Source organism: Chenopodium album, chromosome 16 (genome assembly GCF_948465745.1).
Source record: "Chenopodium album chromosome 16, dcCheAlbu1.1, whole genome shotgun sequence".
Classification (NCBI taxonomy): domain Eukaryota; kingdom Viridiplantae; phylum Streptophyta; class Magnoliopsida; order Caryophyllales; family Amaranthaceae; genus Chenopodium; species Chenopodium album.
Window position 1 is genome coordinate 3,064,923 of NC_137849.1, and position 23,657 is coordinate 3,088,579.

General features: G+C 32.9%; 1 protein-coding gene across 2 annotated transcripts; it reads left to right on the plus strand.

The window, feature by feature from the left end:
* Positions 1 to 15,245: 15,245 nt before the first annotated feature.
* LOC145586077 (transcription factor TGA6-like) lies at positions 15,246 to 23,094 on the plus strand. 2 transcript variants are annotated; one of them, XM_081642806.1, is made up of 12 exons: positions 15,246 to 15,573; positions 15,862 to 16,095; positions 17,188 to 17,279; positions 18,194 to 18,273; positions 18,496 to 18,675; positions 18,875 to 18,946; positions 19,035 to 19,094; positions 19,319 to 19,396; positions 19,539 to 19,590; positions 20,594 to 20,868; positions 21,330 to 21,578; positions 22,600 to 23,094. In XM_081642806.1, the coding sequence occupies exons 2-12, from the start codon at positions 15,998 to 16,000 to the stop codon at positions 22,744 to 22,746; spliced, it is 1,383 nt and encodes a 460-aa protein (XP_081498932.1). In that variant the 5' UTR covers positions 15,246 to 15,573; positions 15,862 to 15,997; the 3' UTR covers positions 22,747 to 23,094. The 2 variants fall into 2 exon arrangements, with proteins under 2 accessions (XP_081498932.1, XP_081498931.1); XM_081642805.1 differs by having other exon boundaries at positions 15,246 to 16,095.
* Positions 23,095 to 23,657: the final 563 nt, after the last annotated feature.

Genomic DNA, 23,657 nt, shown 5'->3' on the forward strand with positions numbered 1-23,657 from the left:
CTAGTCAGGTTTGGTTTCAGTTCGTCCAGTCAGTTCCAGATAGATCTCGAGTGTCCAGCATATTATTTTTATCTCTTTATTCATTGATATGTATTTAGAGTTATTCAATGAGATCTTGTACTGGGAAAAAGGGTTTTGAGTGTTTTATGTATTGGGGTGTGATGAGTTTGAAGTCTCTAAAATTCGTCTAGGAGTTTGAAAGTCTATAAAATTCGTGTGGTAGCTGTGAATGCACAGTAAGTGAGTGGGCTTCAGGTGTGAAGCCGAGTGTAGACACTCTGGGAGTGCTGAGTGAATCTAAGTGAGGGGCTTAGGTTGGGTAGGATAGGGTCCTATCGAGTAGCAAGTGTCCTTGGTGAAACTTGTGAGAAAGGTCTGTGTATAATAGGATGTAACTAGGTGTTTCGCCCTATTTATAGTGAAATGGTTGTGTTGAAATCCTTTGGAGGGTCGAGGTTTTACTTTCAGTTGGGCCCTAGATGGTTTCCTCGTAAAATCTGCTTTGCACTCTTTAAGTTCCTAACTATAACTGTTTTATATTCCGCGAAAATTAGGCACTAGGAACTTACTATAATTCACCCCCCCTCTTGTAGTATACCATCTGAAATAACAATATATATCTTAACAATATTAAAGTTAAGTTTCAAATGTGGGTATTGTGTATGCATAAAACCATACCATGCACAACGCAATGCAGAGCTAGTGCAATTGTGTGCATATATGGCCAGAGTTTTCACTTTCCAGTGCTATATATGCAAGGGTGGTTTTTGTTTTTGCATTGTTTGTTACTAGGACGGTAGGACTAGGAGAAGGTATGAAAAGGTGTGTTTTTTCTTTCATAATTACTCCCTCCATTTCTTATTAGTTGCAACAGTAGACTTGACTCATAGTTTAAGAAAATTATAGATTAGGCTTATAGACTTGTAATATAAGGGGGAATTCTAAGTCCATCAGCCTGATTTACATCCATGTAAATCAGCTGGTATTTTCGTCTTTTTACACATTTATGTCCGGGGTAAATGTGTCAATTCATACTAAAGTTATATAAACGATAAATTGATGGGTTTTTGTTGACTAACGGCTTCATGAGTCTAAGACGTTAATTGTCCGTGAGTTCACTTTACCTTCTCAAATTGTAAACCCTAAATCATATTCAGAGCAAAATCATCTTCTCTGACCAATTGAAAATTAATTATGGTTACTGTAATCATCTTCAGAGCGAAATCATCTTCTCCGACCAATTGAAGATTAATTCCGGTTACTGTATGGCCAATTGTGATTTTTTTTTTTACTTCCGTCAGTTTTGAATCATTCTTCGTTCCCTGTCAAATCAACAAGGAAGATTGTGATATCAATTCCTGTAAACTAGTCCGCTCTTTGTCAAATCAATTGGGAAGATTGTGATATCAATTCCCGTAAACTAGTCTGCTCTTTGTCAAATCAAGGGCGACCTCGAATCACTGTAAGCTTGTTCATGTATTTGTTATGCTTTCGAATTGCTTACTTAACCTGAATTTGTTGCTGAATGTTGTTGAATGTGTTGCTGAATGAAAGAGAGATGAAGGGGGTATACTAACCTTGCACAGTAACCTTCCGTATTTAAATTACCTGGGATTACGAGTTATCAAGTCAACGTGTGTTGGTAGATCAACTTTCATCTAACTCATCTTCTGAACTTAGTGAATCGACTAGGTGATTTTCGTGAAGATGGCTATCTCAGATGAAATTGCTATCTGAGATGAAATTGGCGATCCAAGACTCCAGGAGAAAGGCTTTTGTTTTAAAAGTATTATTTAATCGTTAAAGTAATATGTGACCCCGTTAATTTTAATGTTACTAACTGCCAATTTCCCACCGTTACCAAAATCCGTACAATACAATATAATACTCCTAAAAAGGACAGTGTATGGCCCACATCAACTACTGATTGATGAAATTTTCTCAATCAGGCTAATTGCCTGAGTCCGCCTCGTAATATAAGTGGTTAGAGCTTCCCTCTCGATTCTAGGAGGTCATGAGATCGATTCTCACCCCCGCCCTTGTGGCTCTCTAAACACCAAAAAATATATATATATATATATAAATTATTGTTAATAAGAGATAAAAATAATAATAAAAAAAAAGTAGTGTGGGTGGGGTTGGAAGGAAAAAGAAATAATAAAATATTTATAAAAGTGGGGTTAGTGGGAGAGAGGAATTATAAAATAATGGTGGGTCTTTTTCAAATAAAGTAGTGTTGCAAACTTGCAACTAATATGAAACGGCCGAAAATAAAAAGTGTTACAAAAAATGCGAAACAGAGGGAGTAATGGAAGGAGAATATCTCAACGGTGGATATGTAAGTGGGCTTTGCACGGAGATGTGCAAGCGCAGATTTTGTGAATTGGGCTCTTCTTCCTGGGTTGCATTCGTAGAAATGTAGAATACAACTATCCAAGCAGTAGCTATGGATCTTATGGTTAATAATTGTGGCTTTTGAGTTCATAGTTATGGTGTCTTTCAAAGGATTTTTATAATTAATTTTTTTTTTTTGAAAAGCAAAACTTTTATTTTTTTAATACTACCTCCATTGCTTGTCTTACAAATAATATCTTTTGTCGCCATTAAAAAAACGGAGAGCTATAATTTTTTAAAAAAAATTATTTTTTAGTTAGCTATTTAATTGATTAATTGTGGTTTTCTAGTAATGATATGTATTATAACGGGAGTTAATACAACTTGAAGGTACTAATGTTTACCACAAGTTCCACTGAAGGTACTCGTGTTTCAAAGGTTTCATTTAGAGTACTTAACTTGTTACAGCAGGTAAAATTGTTTTAAAAAAAAGGAAAAATAAATTTCTGACAAAATAAAGGAGGTACTAATGTTTCGTGAAGGCCCAAAAAATTTCTGACACCTGCTGCCTCCCCAACGCAGCAGCTGACCTCTCCCAGCACCTCTCCGACACGACAGCTCCCGATGCCCAACATTCAGATATGGGCCGCGGGTTTCGGGAAAAATTCCCGTCTATTAAGCTCCGTGATTATGTTACTCACTCGGTTTTTGCTAAAATTCTGTCTCCGCCTTCCAATCAGTCTTTAGGTACTCCGTATCCTTTAGCACATTATATACATTGTGACAATTTTTCTATGAATTATCGGAAGTTTATTTCAATTGTTGTTCAAAGCAAAGGTCCGAAAAATTTCAAGGAAGCTATGCAATCTGAAGGATGGCGTAAGTCCATGAATGTGGAAATTCGAGCTTTGGAGGACAACGGCACTTGGACGTTGGAACCTCTACCCCCGGGAAAAAGGGCTCTTGGAAGTCAATGGGTCTACAAGACCAAATTTCTCTCTAATGGTGCAGTTGAACCCCTCAAATCTCGTCTGGTGGTCTATGGGAATTATCAGAAAGCAGGTATGGACTATGATGAGACTTTTGCTCCGGTTGCTAAGATGACAACGGTGCGCACTGTTCTTGCTATAGCTGCCGCAAAGAATTGGGAATTACACCAGATGGATGTTCACAATGTATTCCTCCATGGTGACTTAGATGAAGAGGTCTACATGAAACTTCCGCCAGGGTTTGAAAGTTCGGATTCTTCCTTGGTTTGCAAATTGCGTAAGTCTCTCTATGGACTGAAACAGGCACCACGATGTTGGTTTGCCAAACTTACCACGGCCTTGAAACAGTATGGTTTCAATCAATCTTATTCTGATTATTCCTTAATCACATATACAACACGCACTACTCAAATTACCGTCTTAGTGTATGTTGATGATCTGATTATTTTTGGGAATGATTCTGCTGCATTGACTGTTTTTAAGGCCTATCTTTGTGATTGTTTTAAAATGAAGGATCTTGGTCCTTTGAAATATTTTTTGGGCATTGAGGTGGCTCGTAGCTCTGCAGGTTTGTTTTTATGTCAACGGAAGTACACTTTGGATATTATTTCTAAAGCAGGTTTTCTAGGGGCGAAACCCAGTGGTTTTCCCATAGAGCAAAACCACAAGTTGGGTTTAGCCACAGGCGCATTTCTTCCCGATCCGGAAGTATATAGACGGCTTGTTGGTCGCTTGATTTATCTTACTGTCACACGTCCTGATTTGGCATACTCGGTTCACATTTTGTCACAATTTATGCAAGAACCACGGACTGAACATTGGGATGTTGCGCTAAGGGTCGTCCGGTACTTGAAAGGCACTCCGGGTCAAGGTATTCTTTTGAGCTCTGATTGTGACTTAAATCTGCAGGGTTGGTGTGACTCAGATTGGGCTGCTTGCCCCCTAGCTCGACGATCTTTATTTGGTTGGCTTGTCTTTCTTGGTAAATCACCTATTTCGTGGAAAACCAAGAAGCAACCAACGATCTCTCTCTCTTCTTCGGAGGCCGAATATAGGTCTATGTCCTCGATCACTAAGGAGCTTAAGTGGGTCAAGGCTTTGCTGTTAAGTCTTCGGATTCAACATCCGAAGGCGATTAAGCTATTTTGTTACAGTGAGTCTGCTTTGCATATAGCAAAGAATCCAGTTTTCCATGAACGGACAAAGCACATTGAGATTGATTGTCGCTTTGTTCGTGATGCAATTACTGAGGGTTTGATTTCTCCATCTCATGTTTCGACTTCTTCACAGCTTGCTGATATTTTTACAAAGGCACTTGGAAAAGCACAATTTGATAATCTTCTTTCCAAGTTGGGCATTTCGACCCACATGCTCCAACCTGAGGGGGGTATTGAGATAATATCGTGTATTATGTTTGATATGATAGAATATTAGCATATATTATCTTATGTAATTTAGTTAATTTCCAAAGATCCTAGGATATCTTTTGATACTAGGACTAGCATTTGTAACTTCTATATACTCCCGATTGTGATTAATGAGAAGGCGGGCAATTATCTCTCTAATTTTTCAGTACTGAACGCTATTTGGATGAACATGAACGCATCACCTATGTTTCCGAGGGGTATCAAAGAATCCAGGAATACCCGCTTTAGCTAAACCAAAAGCACCATCAAAAATACCTCTAGGATGAGTATCTTCTTTTGCAGGTTGTTCGGGCGCAAAATGAATATCATCAACATCGTCATCTAAAGTACTAACTATAGGAGTAAAAGGACGGGTTGCTGAGACGACAAATGACATAGCAAGCATTGTGATGGCAATGAGTACAACCATACATTTCGTTGCTTATTCATTTTGGGTTGAGGTTGATGATATTAGCAAAATTGGATCATGCAACTATATATGTAGGACATTTTGAGTTAATAGACTCTCACGTATAATTTATTAGCTGTACCCAGTTGTTAGTTGTATAAGAGATCCGATTATTAAACAAGACGTGATTTTTAGTTTCATTTGATGAATTGAAGATTAATTACTGATATCCTAAATTTTTATTAAACACCGTACCGTTATATTGAGACATTTTGGGCAATTGATTATCACATGATTTTTTGTTTTTTACATAAAAACTTTTATTATAGAAATAAACTATTACTCCCTCCGTTTTTAAATACTTGTTCCATTTCTTTAGGAGAAAATGAAGAAAGTAATAAAATAGGGAGGTAGTGGGGTTGGTAAAAGAATAAAAAAAATTGTAAAAAATCAAAAGTAGTGGAGAGAATTGAAGGAGAAAGAGTATGTAATTAATATTGTTGGGTCCACTTGGTGAGAGAAATTAATTAAATATTGTAAAAGCTTTCCAAATAAGGAAATAAAACAAGTATTTAAAAACAGTCGAAAAAGAAAAGTGAAGCAAGTATTTAAAAATGGGGGGAGTATAAAAAAGTAACCATTGAAAAGTTATGCCTCTTGGGCTGATACTCCTTCCGTCATTTTTCCACGGTTACATTTGGTTTTTATGTGGATATTAAGAAAAAGGCTTTAGGAATAGGTAAAATGATCGAGATTATTTGTTTTGGGAGTCAATAAATATTTTGGTAAATAGCCTGGAATAAATGTTTTAGAAGTATAGTAATATTTTAATAAATGGAAGTAGTTGTTGTTTGGGAATAGGTAAATTAAATATTTTGGTGTTTCAAAAAAAAAAAATGGTACTATAAAAATCCTATTATTTTTGTTGCAATTTATACAACATCACCAAATAAATAAACACAATTATAAAGTTAATAATCAATAATCAATGGCATGCATTATAAGATTTTGATTTTCTTTAGACATTTACCACATAAATAACAAATTACATAGTACATCATTCTTAAAAACAATTATAAGGCATAAGAAACGGGAAATTCCCTGTTTCTCATGGTGAGAAACAAAATTTGTTTCTCATGAGGGTATTTTCGTGAATAAATCAACAAGTTTTTCAATATTGTGGGCTCCACAGTTGAATAAAGTTGAAAAAGTTGTTGATTTATTCACAAAAATGCCCCCATGAGAAACGAATTCGTTTCTCACGGTGAGAAACTGGGGCTTCCTCATAAGAAACATGTATAACATTAAAAATATAAATGTAATTAAACAGAAGATAAGGCAGCCATACAATCAATCTAAAATCGTCTAACCAGTGTATGTGTTTAGTGAACTCCAAGAACCACTTTAGCTACACTAAAAGCATGCACGAACCATTATGAACATCCGGTTTGATGGTTGTTCGGGCGCTAAAGTTGGAGGTTGAGACAAATGACCATTAGAATTAAGACCATAGAATAGTTCACTTGTAGACGGTCCATTCCACCGGTCTCAAATTGAACATCAGTGCCTAAAGAACGGGCGGCTGAGACGACGGAGGTCATGACGAGCATTGCCATGGCTATGAACACCACCTTACAATTTGTGAATGGACTCATTTTTGGCTATGTTCATGGAAAGTTGGGTTGGAACATCCATGCATATATGTATAGTCGTATAGAATTATAGGTTAAATAATCAACGAGAAAGCTGTACTTAGTTGTTAGAAGATACATTATACGGAGTACATTATGCGTAATTACATAGTACATACAATATATATACTCTATGTTAGTTAGACGTGATTTCCACTTTCACTTAATAATATAAGATAATATATTTCATTGTTTTAAAATTTAAAGTAATAATGATTAAAATTTAAAGTAATAACTAGTGTGTTGACCCAGGCGTTGTCCTGAAATGTTGATAATTTTATTATTATTATTATTATTAAGTGTTTTAATTTTTTAGTTGTAATAATTTAGAACATAATATTAAAATATTGAAAAGAATTGAAAGTTTAATATGATTTTCATTTGTTTTTAGTTTAGGCGTTTTTTTTTTATTCTACATTTATATACATTTATGTGGATTCAATAAAACATAAATTATTGCTAGTTAAGATGGCAAGGTGTGTGATATACCTTCCATGAGGTTAAGGGTTCAAACCTCTTTCTATGCATTTTTTAGTTAACGTTGCCTTGAAATATACAATCGCGACGTGGCACAACGCCATTGATAATTGGGTGGTGATGTGGCACGATGCCATTAATTATTGAGTGGTGATATGAAACACGTGGCGTATAAACGTTTTTAATATATAAAAGTACAGATAATGAATATGGCTCATATCAAGTCAATTCTTGTAAACATAAGTGACCTGAGAGATATACTCGAGGAGTAATTATTTACGTAGTGCAAATTAATATGTAATATAACTATTACGTACCTTAATTTTTATTTATTTTTATCCTTGTAAATTATATATATATATATATATATATATATATATATATATATATCCCTACCTTATAAAAAGTAGAAGATTGCGCTTATGAATAGTGCATGGACCTATATGCCCTTCAAAATGTTTATTTACGTTCTTACCCTCATATGTTATTTCTTACATTTATGTCCTATTTCTTACATTTATGTCCTTCCACATGTACAAATGTAATCAGTGTTGAGCTTTCTATCTCCTTACATTTATGCACTTTTTATTTATTTATTTATTTATTTATTTATGCTATAGGTATATTTTAAAGTTCATCTCTTATGATTGAAATAAAAAAGATGACTCTACAAGATGGATGAGCTTGAAAAATCTTTCTGCTTAATTAATTAAATTAATTAAAAGGAAAATGAAATCGTGAAATTTAAAATTTTGATATTTAATGGAGGTTATAGTTTAATTGCATGACAACTTTACCAACCGCACAAGCAAAAAGTTATTTCTTTTTTTGTGATCGGAGGTCAAAATTAACGACTTACACATAATTGTATATAAATGACATTGAGACCAATGATCTGATGATTTTGTCGAAGTAGATGTACTAAGAAGAAAGGGAACCTAACTGACTACGATGAAAAGGGAAAAAAGCAAGAAGGAAGTCAAGGGAATTATCAAGGGTTTAAGGCTATAATTGGGGCTGCATAAAACTTTTTCTACTGCATAACCAAATTCACGTTTTTGGAAGAAAGTTGCAATTGCAAGCTGATACTATATTTTCCCTGATTGCCTAAATGTTAATGTTTATGCGAGTTGGGTGAACTGTTTCTCTTTTTTTAGTTTCATATAGTTAATCCTATATAATTTATGTAGAGTAATTACTAGGTTGGATGAGAGTATATACTTGCAAATAGTAAATGCTCCGAAAAACTTTTCCATTATTATATGCATATGCAATGTTAAATTACTTCTATTTGTATGTAATATGTGCTCTATGATTTTTTAATTATATTTAATCTATTCTTAATTAAGTTTGTAGATGTTTTTGCAATATTGCATTGTTGAATAACTGTATAAATGTTTTTTGAGGAAAAGTTGTAAACAAGTGGAAAAGTTCTGCCGGAAAAACAAAAAGTTTAAACACAATCCAATATACTCATTCCATTAATTTATCAAATTATTTTCTCTAAAACCCCAATGTCGTGGAGAGTTTAAACACAACCTAATATAAACATCAAGAAAGGACAAGCCACTCCGCGCGCACCGCGCGCGTTAGCTGCCCTAGTATATATATATATGTGTGTGTGTGTGTGTGTGTATATATATAAAATAAAATATAAAAAATAAATATAAAAAAAAAAGCCCAGATATAAAACGTATTGTTAAGGGTTCGTTTGGCATCGTTGTGGTTTTCTGTTTTTTGGTTTTTTGTTTTTTAAAAGTATATTATATATGTCACATAATGAAATAAAAATTATATAGACTTATTAAAATCATGATAATTTTAAAAACTGACAACAGAAAAGTGGAAACACCTTTTTCTTGTTTCCTGTTTTTGGTTTTTGGTTTTCAAAAAAACAGAAAACTGAAAACCAAAAATGATGCCAAACAAGCCCTAAACAGTTACATTCTTGATTAGTTATCATGCTGATTAATTGGAGATAGAGTGTATGATTGAACTTGGAGTTAATTATTGATTTTTTTTTTTCTTAACACTCCAAAAATTTATTCTTACAAAACATTTCACTGCATATTTCCTCCGTTATTCTTTGGCTTACAAAATGCACGATTTATATTAAATCTATTTTAATTTGTACATTTTAAAAATAAATCGCTATTATACATGAATATAAATAAGAATTACGTTCCTCAAAAAAAAAAAAATAATAAGAATTACGTACATTTTATAATTTAAAATTTTTTTTTTCATCAAAATTATGATATAGTATTTGTTTAATGTCATCTAATTCATAGTTCAATGTAGAATGTCATTTATTAGTGTGCTATTTAAAATTGTTTCAATTTTCTACGATAAATTGATAAGTTTTAGTTGTAATGTAGAATCTTCTAATATTTAAATTTCAAAAATATTAAATATGATAGCTCCACACACACACACACACACAAAAAAAAAAAAAAAAAAAAAAAAAAAAAAGATGACATCATCATTGTTTTTAGGCGGGAAATTTTTTATTAAGAAAGCGACACGTGGGCAGTAGTGACGTCAGCATCTTCTGTTTTAGTAATAGTTAATAGAATTCTGTATTCACGCTTGCAAATGCTGAACTTCAATAGCTAATATTTTTAGTATCAAAAAAGTAAAAATTATAAAAATTGGTATTTTAAGAATATACTAAAAGATGAATTTAACGTATCCCAAAATGATCAATTTTTGTTAATTATAAATTAAAAAAAGATAGTCATAAACTCATAATATTATACGTAAATATTAACGCCAAATTTCTAAATGAGTCGACATAAAAAGAACTAATGAGATATATTTGTCAAACAAAGTTACAAGTATGCAGTGAAATGTCCTTTAACTCCATACGTGTCATACATTAACAAATCCTTGGATAATGTTTGTAAGTGTAATGGATTTGAATACTCCTTCCATTCTATAATGTAATTGACACACGTTGACTTTTTTATATTATTTATATGTTAAATTTGACTATAACTTTTTACTAATCATATAATTAATATATAAAGCTAAACTTTTAGTCAGGCTACGAGACAGCGACACTTGACGTTTTAATTTTTCGTCAAGTGTCGCATCACGCAAGCGGCAATTAATTATTAATATGACACGTGTGATTTATTTGAATATATTCTTTTATAGAATAAAATAAAAAAGTTATATTAGAGTTTTATCTTCAATAAAATTTGAATAGATTTAGTAGAATAAAAAAAGTTATTTTAGAGTTTTATTTTTAATAAAACATTGATTTAGAATTTATTTTTAATAAAAAAAACCAATATTTTAACAAAAATGGTGGATCCAAAAAGGTACTTTTAATAGGAAAAAAAATACAAAAATCAAAGAGACCTGTTATTATATATAACCGTTCTCTTAAGTCTTAAAATGCAAACAGTCTTCCCTAGACGTTTAAAGAAAATAAAGAGAAATTACAGCGTTAGACAACTGTTCTATTTAGTTGTATTCATAAACGGACAAATATGATTGTCAAGTGATAACCAGGAGTAGAAATTTCAAATAACAAATATATTTTAGATAAAACAGTTTTATTATAAAATTCAATAAATAATCCGAGCACAAAACTAGTAACTAATATATAAAGCTAAACTTTTAACCATATCATGAGATAGCGACACTTGACATTCCAATTTTTCGCCAAGTGTCGCGTCACGTTGGATATATTTCAATAGACTTCATAGAATAAAATTATTAGGTTAGAATTATATTTTCAATCAAATTTGGATAGAATTTTAGGATAAAATTGTTAGTTGAGAGTTTTATTTTCAACAAAAACACATCAATTGCTAACTAATTTTGTACTAGAGATATATTTTGAAATTTGACATATACATTAAAAATTTATCGCAAAATTTAATAAACAATCCGAGTATCTCAGGGGCACAAAACTAGTATATTATAAACCAATATTTTCATGAAAATGTTAAAATTTTATAATATTAACTTTTATAACCTAGTATATTTGAACATGTTTGGGTGACTTTAATTTAAAAGTCTAAAGTGGACATGTATGCAAGATAGTTTATATACATCCAAGTGTACATGAGAGTGGAACCAAAAGTAATTCTTTACTTATTTAATACTCCATACGGAGTAATGTTTTACTTATTTTAGGAGTTTAAAGTGATCAAAATATTAAAGGTATATCCAGGTATACTTAAAACATTTTTGGCTTTGCGAGGAAATGTGTGGGAGATGCGCTTTGTGTACAATTTGTTGGCTGGGCTTTGGCTGGAAGTTGAAGAGATTACAACCTTCATGGGTTTGCAATTTGCAAATGAGTAGTTGGGCTGCTTTTAAGCCATTTTTCTCCTTGTTGATTTTATGGGCCAGATTATCCTAAAACCTTTAAAGTTGTGGTCATTCTAGTACTAAAAATACTCCATCTATTTCTTTATTTTTACTCCATTGTCAGGTTAAACTTTGTAAACTTTGACCGCAAATTACCGTTAATTTATAAGAGATAATATAGTCATGAGTAATCTTGTTAGATTCGGCTCATTGCATATTTATTAATATCACGTTTTTATTATTTTTACGTGTATATAAATGAAGATATGTACGTTCTAAGACGTGTCTTGGAGACCGTGAAAAGTCAAATGAGGCAACAAAAATAGGGATAGAGGAAGTACTAGGTTAATCATGTGTGATGCACGATTTTAATAATAAAAATTTACTTGTATGTGTGTAATATAAATATTTTAAGCAAAACATAATTAATCGTGATTAATCCCTCTCATTAGATTAATTAAGCTAAAAAATGTTCTAATTAACTTCATATTTATCATAAAATTTTAAAAATGTTAGCATTCGTTTTTCATTCATTTTAGAAAATTTGAAGAATTAATAAAGAGGGGAAATAATCCAAACTCTACTATCACTAATAAAAAGCTTGAGATAGTTTTTAAAAAAAAATTATATGTAGGAGGAAAAAACGAATATGAAAGAGTTTAACCGCCAATTATTTTTACTCCATAAAAAATTGTGTAATTAGTCAATTTAGTGTTAAAGGTTTTTAGAAAATGTATAATTAATCAATCATTTTCAAACATTAGCTTTACCTTAAAAAGAAAAGGAAAAAAAAATGTCACAAATAGTTTAGGAGGGAATTTTTTTTATTATTTATTTATTTATTTTAAGAACGCATCACATGGACAGTGGTGATGTCAGTGATAATTTCTTTAGTACTCCTATATATATACTAATATACTGTATTAGTTATAGACTACGTTAATCCCATGCGATGCACGATTTAAACAATATGAGTTTTTTTTTTCTTTTTTTTTTTGTTTAATTGTGTTTAATACATTTTTTTTTTTTTTTTTGGAAACGTGTTTAATACATATATAATTAACTTAAGCAAAATTTAATAAATTAACAGAGTGGAAACTCAATTCATACAATGATACAATCACTAAAAATGGACGTAGTGGGGAGGAAAGATACAGTTTATAGGAAAATGAAATACGGAGCAATCTAACCACCAAATTTTATTTTATTTATTTATTTTTTTGAGTTCATCTAACCACCAATTTTTATTATTTTACTATTAATTTATCATTTCAAACCTTTATTTATCTAGAAAAATAAAATAATGAGGTTGCTAATAGATTTGGCGGGATTATTTTTATTTTTTTTTTCTTAAATAATGAGAGATAAACACATGGTCATTAACGATGTCAGCGGTAATTATTTTAGTTATAGTTATAGATAGGTTGTTGACATTAATGAATACATGCTAACTAGTTCCTATGGTTCTATGTTCAAAAGTTTGTGATAACTTTTTTTTTTTTTTTTTTTTTTTTGATAACTTGTTCAATAGTGTTTGAACAATTTTACGCTCTAAAATAATTAATTACTTATTTTTCATCACTAATTCTTAAGAATAGTCACAAATATTTATACCCTAAAAATATTTGTTTACATATTAATTTTGCGTATTTTATACAAATATTTTGAACTTTGCATGTAAACATAACACAATGATGCAAAGTAATACTACCTCTATTTTTTAAAGTTGTAATCACTTTTTGGTTACATTTGTATTTCTAATTCTACTCACTACTTCCTCTGTCCTAAAATAACTGATACAGTTTTCATTTTGTCCGTCCCATAATGATTGACAGGTTACCAAATATAGCATGATACCACTTATTAAAAACTATTTTCATCTACTCTTCCATGGCTCATTGATTTTGAGAAACAATATTAGCCACATAAAAAAATTAAAAGGAATTTTTTTAAGATTAAAAAATTGTATTATTAGTCTGTTCACTTTATTTTCACTTAATTCAGATCTAATAAATTCAAATAAGTTCAGTTAAGTTCTGATTAGAGGTGTTCGCGGTGTGGTTTGGATCCTAAACCACACCAAACCGCAAAATTGCGGTTTGTAATTTTTTCAAATTGCACCAAACCGCACTTCTAAAAAAACTGCACTGCAAAATGCGGTTTGGTGCGTTGCAGTTTGCAGGTTAACCATATTTTTTAAAATTTATAATTATTCTTTTTAAAACAAAACTTTAAGTTTATTTTATAATTATTTATATATAATTTAAATATTAAACTCTATTTTTTAACCTTTACTTAACTAATAGTCAAAAATTAGCTCATATATTTTAGTTCTTTATTTTTTTTTAATAAAAATATAGTATAAAAACCACAAACCGCATTAAAGTGCAGTGTACGGTGAGGTTTGGTCTAAATATTTTTGGAAACCGCAAACTGCAATTTGGTCATTTTCAAAACCGCAATGCAATTTTCAAACCGCAAACCACGCCAAGCCGCAATTTTGCGGTTTGGTGCGGTTTAAACCGCAATCTGTACAGCCCTAGTTCTGATATAGTTCAGGAAAAATAAATTCTGATAAGGGTTGCCTAATTTCAAATTACAATTAAAATAAGTTTTAATAAGTTCTAATAAGTTTAGATAAAGATCAAAAAAGTAAAAATCAGGTGAATAAAACACACCGATGTCACCCAAAGTTCTCTTAAACCGTTCATCCCAAGATTCTCAACGTCCCAAATAATATGAGACAAAACGAGCATTATTTTTAACTTATTCTTGTTGTAAAAACTTTTATTGAGTTTTTTTTTAACATCTACAACCTTACTTTGTGAGACCAAATCTTATTTAAATTTTTATCTTTTTTTTTTTTTTTTTTTTAAATGCAAAAGCGCATGGTGTCCATTTTCACTTTTCGTTAGTTTAGAAATGAATAGAGCTTAGGAAAACGAAGGGAGGGTCACTAATACTCCGTATTTTATTAGGTTGTATGTTATCACCTTATTTAAAATATATCTAAACTTACAATAATTTATTACTCCGTAGATCTTATTCGAACTTATTTTATGGCCACGTTTCTCTTACTCAATTTGGTATTTTGATATGATTTGACCAAATTTGAATTATTCTTTTTTAGGAAAAAAATCAGACATCAATCAACATATTCTCATTAATGCATAATCTTCTAACGTGAAGTATGTAATTTTCATATACGAAGTATTATTCAAAAGTACTTGATATTAGCGACGAACCATAATTCTAGTGAAAAAGGACGATCTAATAATTTTTAAAGTAAATAAATATTCACTTAGATAATATATAAGTACTTAATAAAATATAACAAGTTATACTATTTAGCAAGTAGTTGAACAAATAAGTTAATATAAGTTCGAACAAGATAAGTCGAGTCCAACATCAAAACACATGTTGAAAGTGTACTTTAAACATGAGTAACGAGTCCTTGAAATGTGGATGTTAGGCACTACAAGACGCATTGAGATTAGAAGGATCCAAACGTTTCCAACTCTCCCTTCCTCTTCTTCACCTCTTCTCTCAACTTAATCCAACAAATATAGTAAAGTATCAGAATCCCAGGTGTGGGTTGCGTTAAGCTTAGCTGTATTCACAGATTTTGCTTGGTGGAATTATAATTTATTTTGTTCATTTTGGGTTTTATTTTTATTTTACTTTATTTTATTTTATATTTTTACAATTTACATAAAAAGTCAAAGCAGAAGACTGTGAATTTCTCCTAGACTTCTTGCCTCTTGCGTCACTTGGGCCGCTCTAATTTTTTCATCTTTCTTCCCTTTTCTTCTTCTGGGTTTACTTTTGGTATAGTTTAAGCTTCTGGGTTTTGCTCAAATTCCAATTTTACTGAATTCCAGCTTCAGATTTTGGGTGTTCTTGGGTAAAATTGTGTTGGGTTTTGTTTGAAATAGTTGGTGGTAATTCTCAATAAATTTTGAATCTTCATACTTAATCTCTCTTTTATTGCTGTTTCTGAATTGGGTTTTAAGTATTTTCTCTTAAAATTGCTTAATTGTAAGTTGTTTCAGACCAAAACTTAAGCTTCCTGTGGTTTTTGATCTGATTGCATAAATATTAGGGTTTTTTTTTGCTTGTTATAAATTGCGGGTTTGGGATTTAGGAACTGGGTTTATTAGTTTTTTGGGGTTTTGATTGATTCTAGTTTGATTTTGGGGGTGATCACTTTGTCTTCTTCATTTGGGCAGTTTTTGGTTCATTTCTGGATTGTTGGGCGCTAAAGATTGTCTCATTTCAAAGGAGTTGTACTATTTATTTAATTATTTGGAGGTTATTATTCCTGAATTGATAAAGAGGTTGTGGAGGTGGTGATGATGGTTGTTCATGGGGAGCCAAACAGTGAGGGCTGGAGTGCAAGCTGAAAAGGCGGCTTCGAACGGGATGCCGAGTTTTGATCCTCGGATACCAATATCTAATACACTGTAAATTCATTCATCACCCTTACCTCCTTGATTATTAGCACTTTTTAGTATTGATTTTATTACCCGCTCTTTGCTTTAAATACAAGTCTTAAGTGAAATTATTTGTTGCTCTTCGGTGGAGGAAATCTCAATTCTAATTGGGAAACTTATGATTTACACATTGCCGAAATTGGTGGCATTCATTGCTCATGATTGGCTTGTCCTTTGTACTTAATTGGCAGTGTCTACACTGCTACTCCTATATTTTTTCGTCGTATATGAGTTGACTATCACGGAGTTGCTATGCTATATCTTTGTTCCGTAAATACGAGTGATTCATTGACTTCGCAGGGTGGTTTAGCAGTGTATCTTGCTTGTTTTACTGTTCTGTTTCATGTTATGGTGTAAGCTGTTAGATGATTAACTAGATGCTGTAGAACGTTTATTTTTCAATAGTTTCTTGTGAGAAATATATGGAATATTTCCTTCCATGTAAGTGTTATCATGACTATAGACTCTTGAGAGATTCAATAATTTTGTTTGACAGCAACAAAATTCATTATATTCAAGGTAAATGATGATCAAACTTGTGTCCTGTTCAACTCGTCAAAAAATAGCTCAAACTTATTTTGTGGAATTCATAATTGTATCTATTTGCTATCCTTGATTTTCGTGGATCAAGAACTTTGACAGCATTCCTGCTTCGTTCAATCTTTCAGTTATTACCATCATTAAGTTGTGGTAGTTGCAAAAGTTTATTGTTTTGTTTTCTGGTTGGTACAAAGGCTTACATACAAGTATACAATTTCATATAATGGCTGCCTGAATCGGTCATAGTATGGAGAGAGCTAGCCCTAGCGGTGATGAGCTAAAACCATCCTCAACATGGTTCCTTGACACCTAGTATCGAGGACGATATCTCTTGCTTATATCATTGAGTGATTTTTGAGATAATTAATCTAACTTGCCTGTTGACTTCAATGTGTGTTTGTTGTTGATCTAATTGGTAACTTGAAGCTCCCTCTCAAAAATATTAAAATAAAAAATAGAATGGTAACATGTAGTTTTCACTTCTATTTCTAAAATCGACTAATTTCATCATTGTGACTACAGTGAAGCAAGCTTTATTTCCTGTCTAGTTTCTGATTTTGGACTTTTGGAGCAAACAAATGGGTTCCTGGTGGAAAATACTGTAGGTCTTAGAAGTAAGCTGTTACCTTCCTTACTCTATCGATTAACCACTTTAAACTTGCATGTCTAAGTTAGACTTATAGGGTTTATTGTTTTGAAAGCCTTTCTAGGATACAAGTTGTGGTTAACGATCTATTTTGCTCTTTTCTAGTGAAATGGGAAGCCAATCACATGTTCATATTCATACTTTATTTATTCAGAAAAGGGGGCCACATGCTCGATTTTTACCTCCTACTCGTGCCACATAAAATTTTTGGGCAGCATTTATTGTGTTAACTATTTCCAGGAAGTACTAACACTCTATAAGTCAAATTGTGTTTGGTAAAAAATAACCTTCTTTGTTTGCCCCTTTTGTTTTGTTTTGAGTTGCTAGTTGTTTTCTCACTGCTGAGAAGAAATGGAAAAGTACTGTACTTGAGTACATCAATGGATTGTTCATGTTGAAACTAACTGATGTGGGGCAGGATCAATGGACTAGTTGGTGATATACCTTGTAACCTATATTTTTTCTTGCTGATATTGTCCACTCTCATATTTGAAACTATCAGTGTATGATCTCGAAGTTATGCTGTATAATAATATTATCTTATTACCTCATTGTTTTATGTTTACATAATGGCGACCTTTGGTGTGATTTTATCTTTTTTTCCCTTTTGTCTTTCCTTGAAGCACTTGTGAACTAATATTCTATTCTGAATCGTTTCATTTTGCTTTGTCATGTTTGGTACATTGTAAGTCACATTCGAAATTTGACATCATATAATATACACACAAATATATGCGCTTTTGTTTTGAGTATAGGATTTTTCATGGAAATCTTAGTCACAGTAATGGATAAGATCCACAGAAGAACAACCCTATGATAATTGCTTGAGAATTGAAAATTTTGTTGCTCACTTTTTCATTCAGTGAATGTGCTTTGTTGCAGACCCTGTGATTAGTTCAACCATATCAGTTGGGGGTCAAGTTGTTCCATCTGATCCTTTTTATAGCATCTCTATTAAGAAGGTGAATCTGTGCTTCTACTGATTGCACTTAGCCTTTTTTCCTCTTTTCAAGTAATGAGTGTCCGAACATCGGAAAGTGTTCTGCATTGCCCATGTATTTTATTCTGATACACTGTCAGAACACTGTTGATAAATTTTCAGTATTTATGCATCCCTGTGCTTATTTTCTAGCTTAATATGTGTCTTTAGTCTTTGTTTAAATAAAATATTCTCTATCCTACAGGCATCACCAGGTTTACTATATATAAATCCATCTGCTACGCAATCGCAATCCAATCTACAAAAGAATCTGGTTTCTTTTTCTAGTGGTAGTTTGGAAAATTGGGGAGAGTCTAACATGGCAGACGGTAGTCCAAGAACTGATATTTCAACAGATGCAGACACAGATGAAAGAAACAAGAGGGTAATTTTTCATATTCCTTCTGATATAGAGAATCCTGTTGCTAGAGGCCTTATGGGTTTATAAGCTTTCTTCTAATAACTTTAATTTAATTTGGGGAAGTCCAAGTTTCTATGTGAAGATCAGACTCATCATTGAATAGCTATATATATTGATGTTACTCATGGCATGTGGCTTAATGCTGTGGTTGCTAACTATGCAGTTTGATATAGTTACATCGGCTCATGCAGCTTCTGATTCGAGTGACAGATCCAAGGAGACTAAAGATCAGAAGGTAAAAAGCTGACCACTACTCTTTTTCCATGCAATCTAACTTCACATGCCTTTATTTTTGTGACACCTTTTTAAAATTACATTTGTAGACTCTACGAAGGCTTGCTCAGAATCGTGAGGCAGCAAGGAAAAGTCGGCTGAGGAAAAAAGTAAGCTATCTATTTATTGTTGCTTATGTGCTTTGAGGCTTGTTAATTCTTGAACTTTTTCTTACTTTTAAGCTTTTATTGCTAGAGAAGGATTCCATGTGTAAACAAGAGTCACAAAGCTGATACAAAATTTTAGCTCAGTGTCATTTTATTTTTTGACCTTTTTCTCACGTTGTTTTATAATCTTTTCTCTCCTCCCTCTCTTTTTTCTTTGTTGGAAGTAGGCATATGTGCAACAGCTGGAGAGTAGCAGATTAAAGCTTACTCAACTCGAGCAGGAGCTCCAACGAGCACGACAACAGGTTAGATCTGGTTGTCTACTTTATTTCTCTTTGATGCTGAAATCTTCACACTAATTGACAGTAGCTCATATCTTTTTCTTATATATACTGAAAAACTCCCCTCTTTTTTTTTTTTTCGTTGTGCTTCCTTTGCATTTTTTAGGGAATTTTTATCTCAAGCTCAGGGGATCAAGCCCATTCAAGTGGTGGAAATGGTAAAGTTCATCTCTGTTAATATATGTTCTTGTTTCAGCCTCTCTGGAGGGTGTTCCCTGGATTAGTGTCAAAATGTTATGCTTCAATAAAATGACTGGTGCCACAACTCTTTCAGTTTTATCAGTCATCCTCACATGATATCTGATTTGGCAAATTACCAGGCGGGCCCTCCAATTTTGGGTGTGATGTCTCATATATATTAATCCCTTTAAACTTTTGCCTTAACTTAGTCCCAAAAAGTAGAGCTATATCGGTATAAGTAGGTAAAATATCAAAAGTTATATAATGATCACAACACGCTCAACTAGTTCATGTAGAATGAATTTATTCTAATGAGTTATGCATTATTGTTGCATTGCAATTATTAATTTATGGAAATGTATCATGAATTCCTATGGTTCAAATCCCAATTCAGGTCTCAACTTCTCTCAGGATTTGTTGCAGGAAGTATTTTTCTTGGATGAGTTGTCCCTATTGGAAAAGTTTGAACCACACTTATTAATGCCTTATTAATCATCAATGCGTTCTTTCTATCTACTATATCTGTAAACAATTAGTGACTATTTAGTGGATCATTGTAGAAAGCCAATGAAATACCCACTCATGTGCAAAATGCTAGAAGATTCTGATTAAGTGCATAGAAATACACTTTATTTATTATTTTAGCATAGAAGTATATTGCCAGCTTAATCACTCTAGAGTGACATAGGGGGCCTTGTCTGGGTGAGTGACTCACTGGCAGTCGAACCATAACATACCAGTGTATGATTCATTATCTTTCTTCAGCTTGCGTAATGATGTTCTTTCTACCTGTGTGGAAGCCTTAGGATCCATATTACATTATTCTTTTTCATCTATTTCCCATGGTGCGTGTTAAAATAAAACAGGAAAATAAGCTGTTTATTTTGTACTATTTTTTTTCTTGCTAGAAGGGATCTCAGAGATTCATGATCATATTCACTATTATAAAAAACAACTGACCTTGTCAATGTCTGTCATCAGCTGGAGCAATGGCCTTTGATGTAGAATATGCTCGCTGGCTGGAAGAGCAAAACCGTCAGATCAATGAATTAAGAGCAGCAGTTAATGCTCATGCTGGTGATGCTGAACTTCGTGTCATTGTTGATAGTGTCGTGGCACATTATGATGATATTTTTAGGCTCAAGTCCAATGCGGCCAAGAATGATGTTTTTCATCTTTTGTCGGGTATGTGGAAAACACCTGCAGAGAGGTGCTTTCTGTGGCTAGGGGGCTTCCGTTCATCTGAGCTTCTTAAGGTGAGGCATCCTCGGGAATTGTATCTATATTAATTGTAGCTAAGAGGGACATCCAGGGAATTATAGATCGACATCTAACTTCATTTTATGACAATGTTTTTTGGTCACTGATTCAAAGTATGTAGTATATTGTGTGATTTGTATCTTCAGTTATGCTGTTCCTTGATTCTTATCATTTAGTAGTCAAAGTAGCAGAAAATTGTCAAAGCATGATCTTAGAGGCTGAGCAAATCAGCAAACTGTTGCTAATTATTATTGTCATTAATTTTGGAGCCTTTTGAACTACTACTTTGGTCCCATTGATTCTCTAATTGTGTTGCTGATTTCAGATGTTTGATGAATTGTCTTAGTTTCAGTTTGATACATAGGTGGACTGTATTGTACATTCTGCTACAGATGCTGTGATTTGCTCGATTACAATTTTATGATATTACATATTTAATTGAAGCTCTACTCTGCAGCTTCTTGTAAACCAGCTGGAACCTCTGACAGAACAACAAGTAATTAACATTCAGAACTTGCAGCAGTCTTCACAACAGGCTGAAGATGCATTGTCTCAGGGAATGGAGGCCCTGCAGCAGTCACTGGCAGAAACTTTGTCGAGTGGTAATCTTGGTTCATCAGGTTCATCTGGAAATGTTGCAAATTATATGGGTCAAATGGCCATGGCTATGGGAAAACTTGGTACCCTTGAAGGGTTTATTCGCCAGGTAACCTCTTCTTCAAGTTGGAACTATAAGTTTTGCTTGTACTCGGTACAGAAAGAACCTGTCTATTTCAACCTTTTCCCCCTTCTGGTGTGGTGTGGTGCATGTACTCCATACGTTGGATGCAGGGTGGGGTGATGGGAGACAGAGGGGGGGGGGGGGGGGTGGGGGTGGGGTGGGGTGTTAGAAAAGAGCTATAAATTTTTTATTAGGTTCAGATAGAACTTGCTTTGTCTCTATTATGTTAACTGTTAGAAAAGAAAACAATATACATTCTTTGAAAAAAAAAAAACTGAGGGTTGACTCGAACACGAAGCTTGCTGGTCCAAGCAATCGTTATGCCTGAACCCAAGCTGTGTCTTCTAGCTGACCATAGTTTACAACACATCCTCAAATTAAAGGGAAACATCTTTTTTTTTTTTGTTGTTTTTGTCATTCACTTGCATTCCTTTGATGATTTCTCAACTTAACTATGGCTTTGTTTGCCTGATTGGCATGAAACTTCAGTCGGCGTACATTATTAGGTAGCTGAATTTTCAGCTAAATTATTGATGTTATGGTGCTTGCCAAGGTGCTTAACTTAAATTAAGCAGGCTAAAGCTGGACAAAATGTCAAACTACTGCCTCTAACTTCAAGTAAATTTCAGATTAGCCAAAATTTTTTCTCCCCTTGTCCTGTAGTTTCTATTGCCAAGACTGGCTAGTGACACAAGTAAAAATAATCATTACTGAATGTTGTCTAGCAATTTTCAGTTCGTTCAACAGCAAGTACCAAACATATCCTTGCATTTATCAGCTTTTAGCTTACACCTAGTTAGCAATTCTTATCAGCTTCTAGCTCTCTGCTACCTTTCCAGCATTTATCCAATTTTTTGACTAATTATACCAAGTCTATGTACAATTCTTTGATTCTTAGTTACAGCATATGATCCTTGAATCTTGTGTCAGTATTCCTGTTGTAGTTGCTTGGTAACTTACATGGTAACATATTCCCTAAACATGTGATTTTTCTGTTTTCTGGCAGGCTGATAACTTACGCCAACAAACGCTACAACAAATGCACCGGATATTGACGACGCGACAGTCAGCTCGTGCACTTTTAGCAATTCATGATTATTTCTCCAGGCTGCGTGCTTTGAGTTCCCTTTGGCTTGCCCGTCCAAGAGAATGACAACTTTTTAACTAATTAATCAGGAGTAGCTTTGTTAAATGGCTGGCGCGGATTTATTTGAGAGATCAGCATGCCAACCCCATTCGTTCATCGGCCCACAAGTCATTGCCTGTGTATTATCAACACCATGACCAACACTGTTGTACCATATTTACTGATTAGAGAGTTGTGAGTTTCTATCATTGTTTTTCGCTTCAAGGAGAACAGTGATGAAATATTTAAAACTGGCTTGTAGTTCTGTTGATGTATTGATTATCATGGGTAAATTATTTGAGAAAATGAAAGTGTTCACACCAAATTTGATATACTAAATTTTATGTGATGCATTTGTAGTTTGGCCGTGTTAAAAAACGTTTTCAAAGTGTATCCAAAGTTATGTTCATACTTGCTCAGTCAAAACAAAAAAATTGTCAAATTGATAAAATAATTTCTAACTTTTATTTGTCTACTTATGTCTAAAATTACATTTTAGATGACCCATATTTGGGATGATTGTTAAAAAATTTCGCTTAGATTTGTTTGTCAATTCATTGAGTAAATTGTGGCAATTTATAACCAACTTCAGCCCTTCCTATCTTCACGTTGTTGCCTGATTTTATCAGCAATTACTACAACAACCCCGTCTGGCCGTCCCTCTTCACCTTGATTGACCTCCTCTTCAAAGTTCAAACCATAGCGCCAGTTTGTTTGACATAAATGCATAGGAAGTGGAAATTTTTATGAAGTGGAAAGCATAATTTTTTGGTTGACAAAATCATAGAAAATTATAAATTATAGGAACTTCTACTATATAGGTAAATGAAACTTTTCAAAAAGTTAGAACTTTAACTTGCTATGGTCAACTAAACAACTTGATACATTGGTATGAACTATGAAATGATTGTGAATATTCCTTATGTTCCAAAGATCAT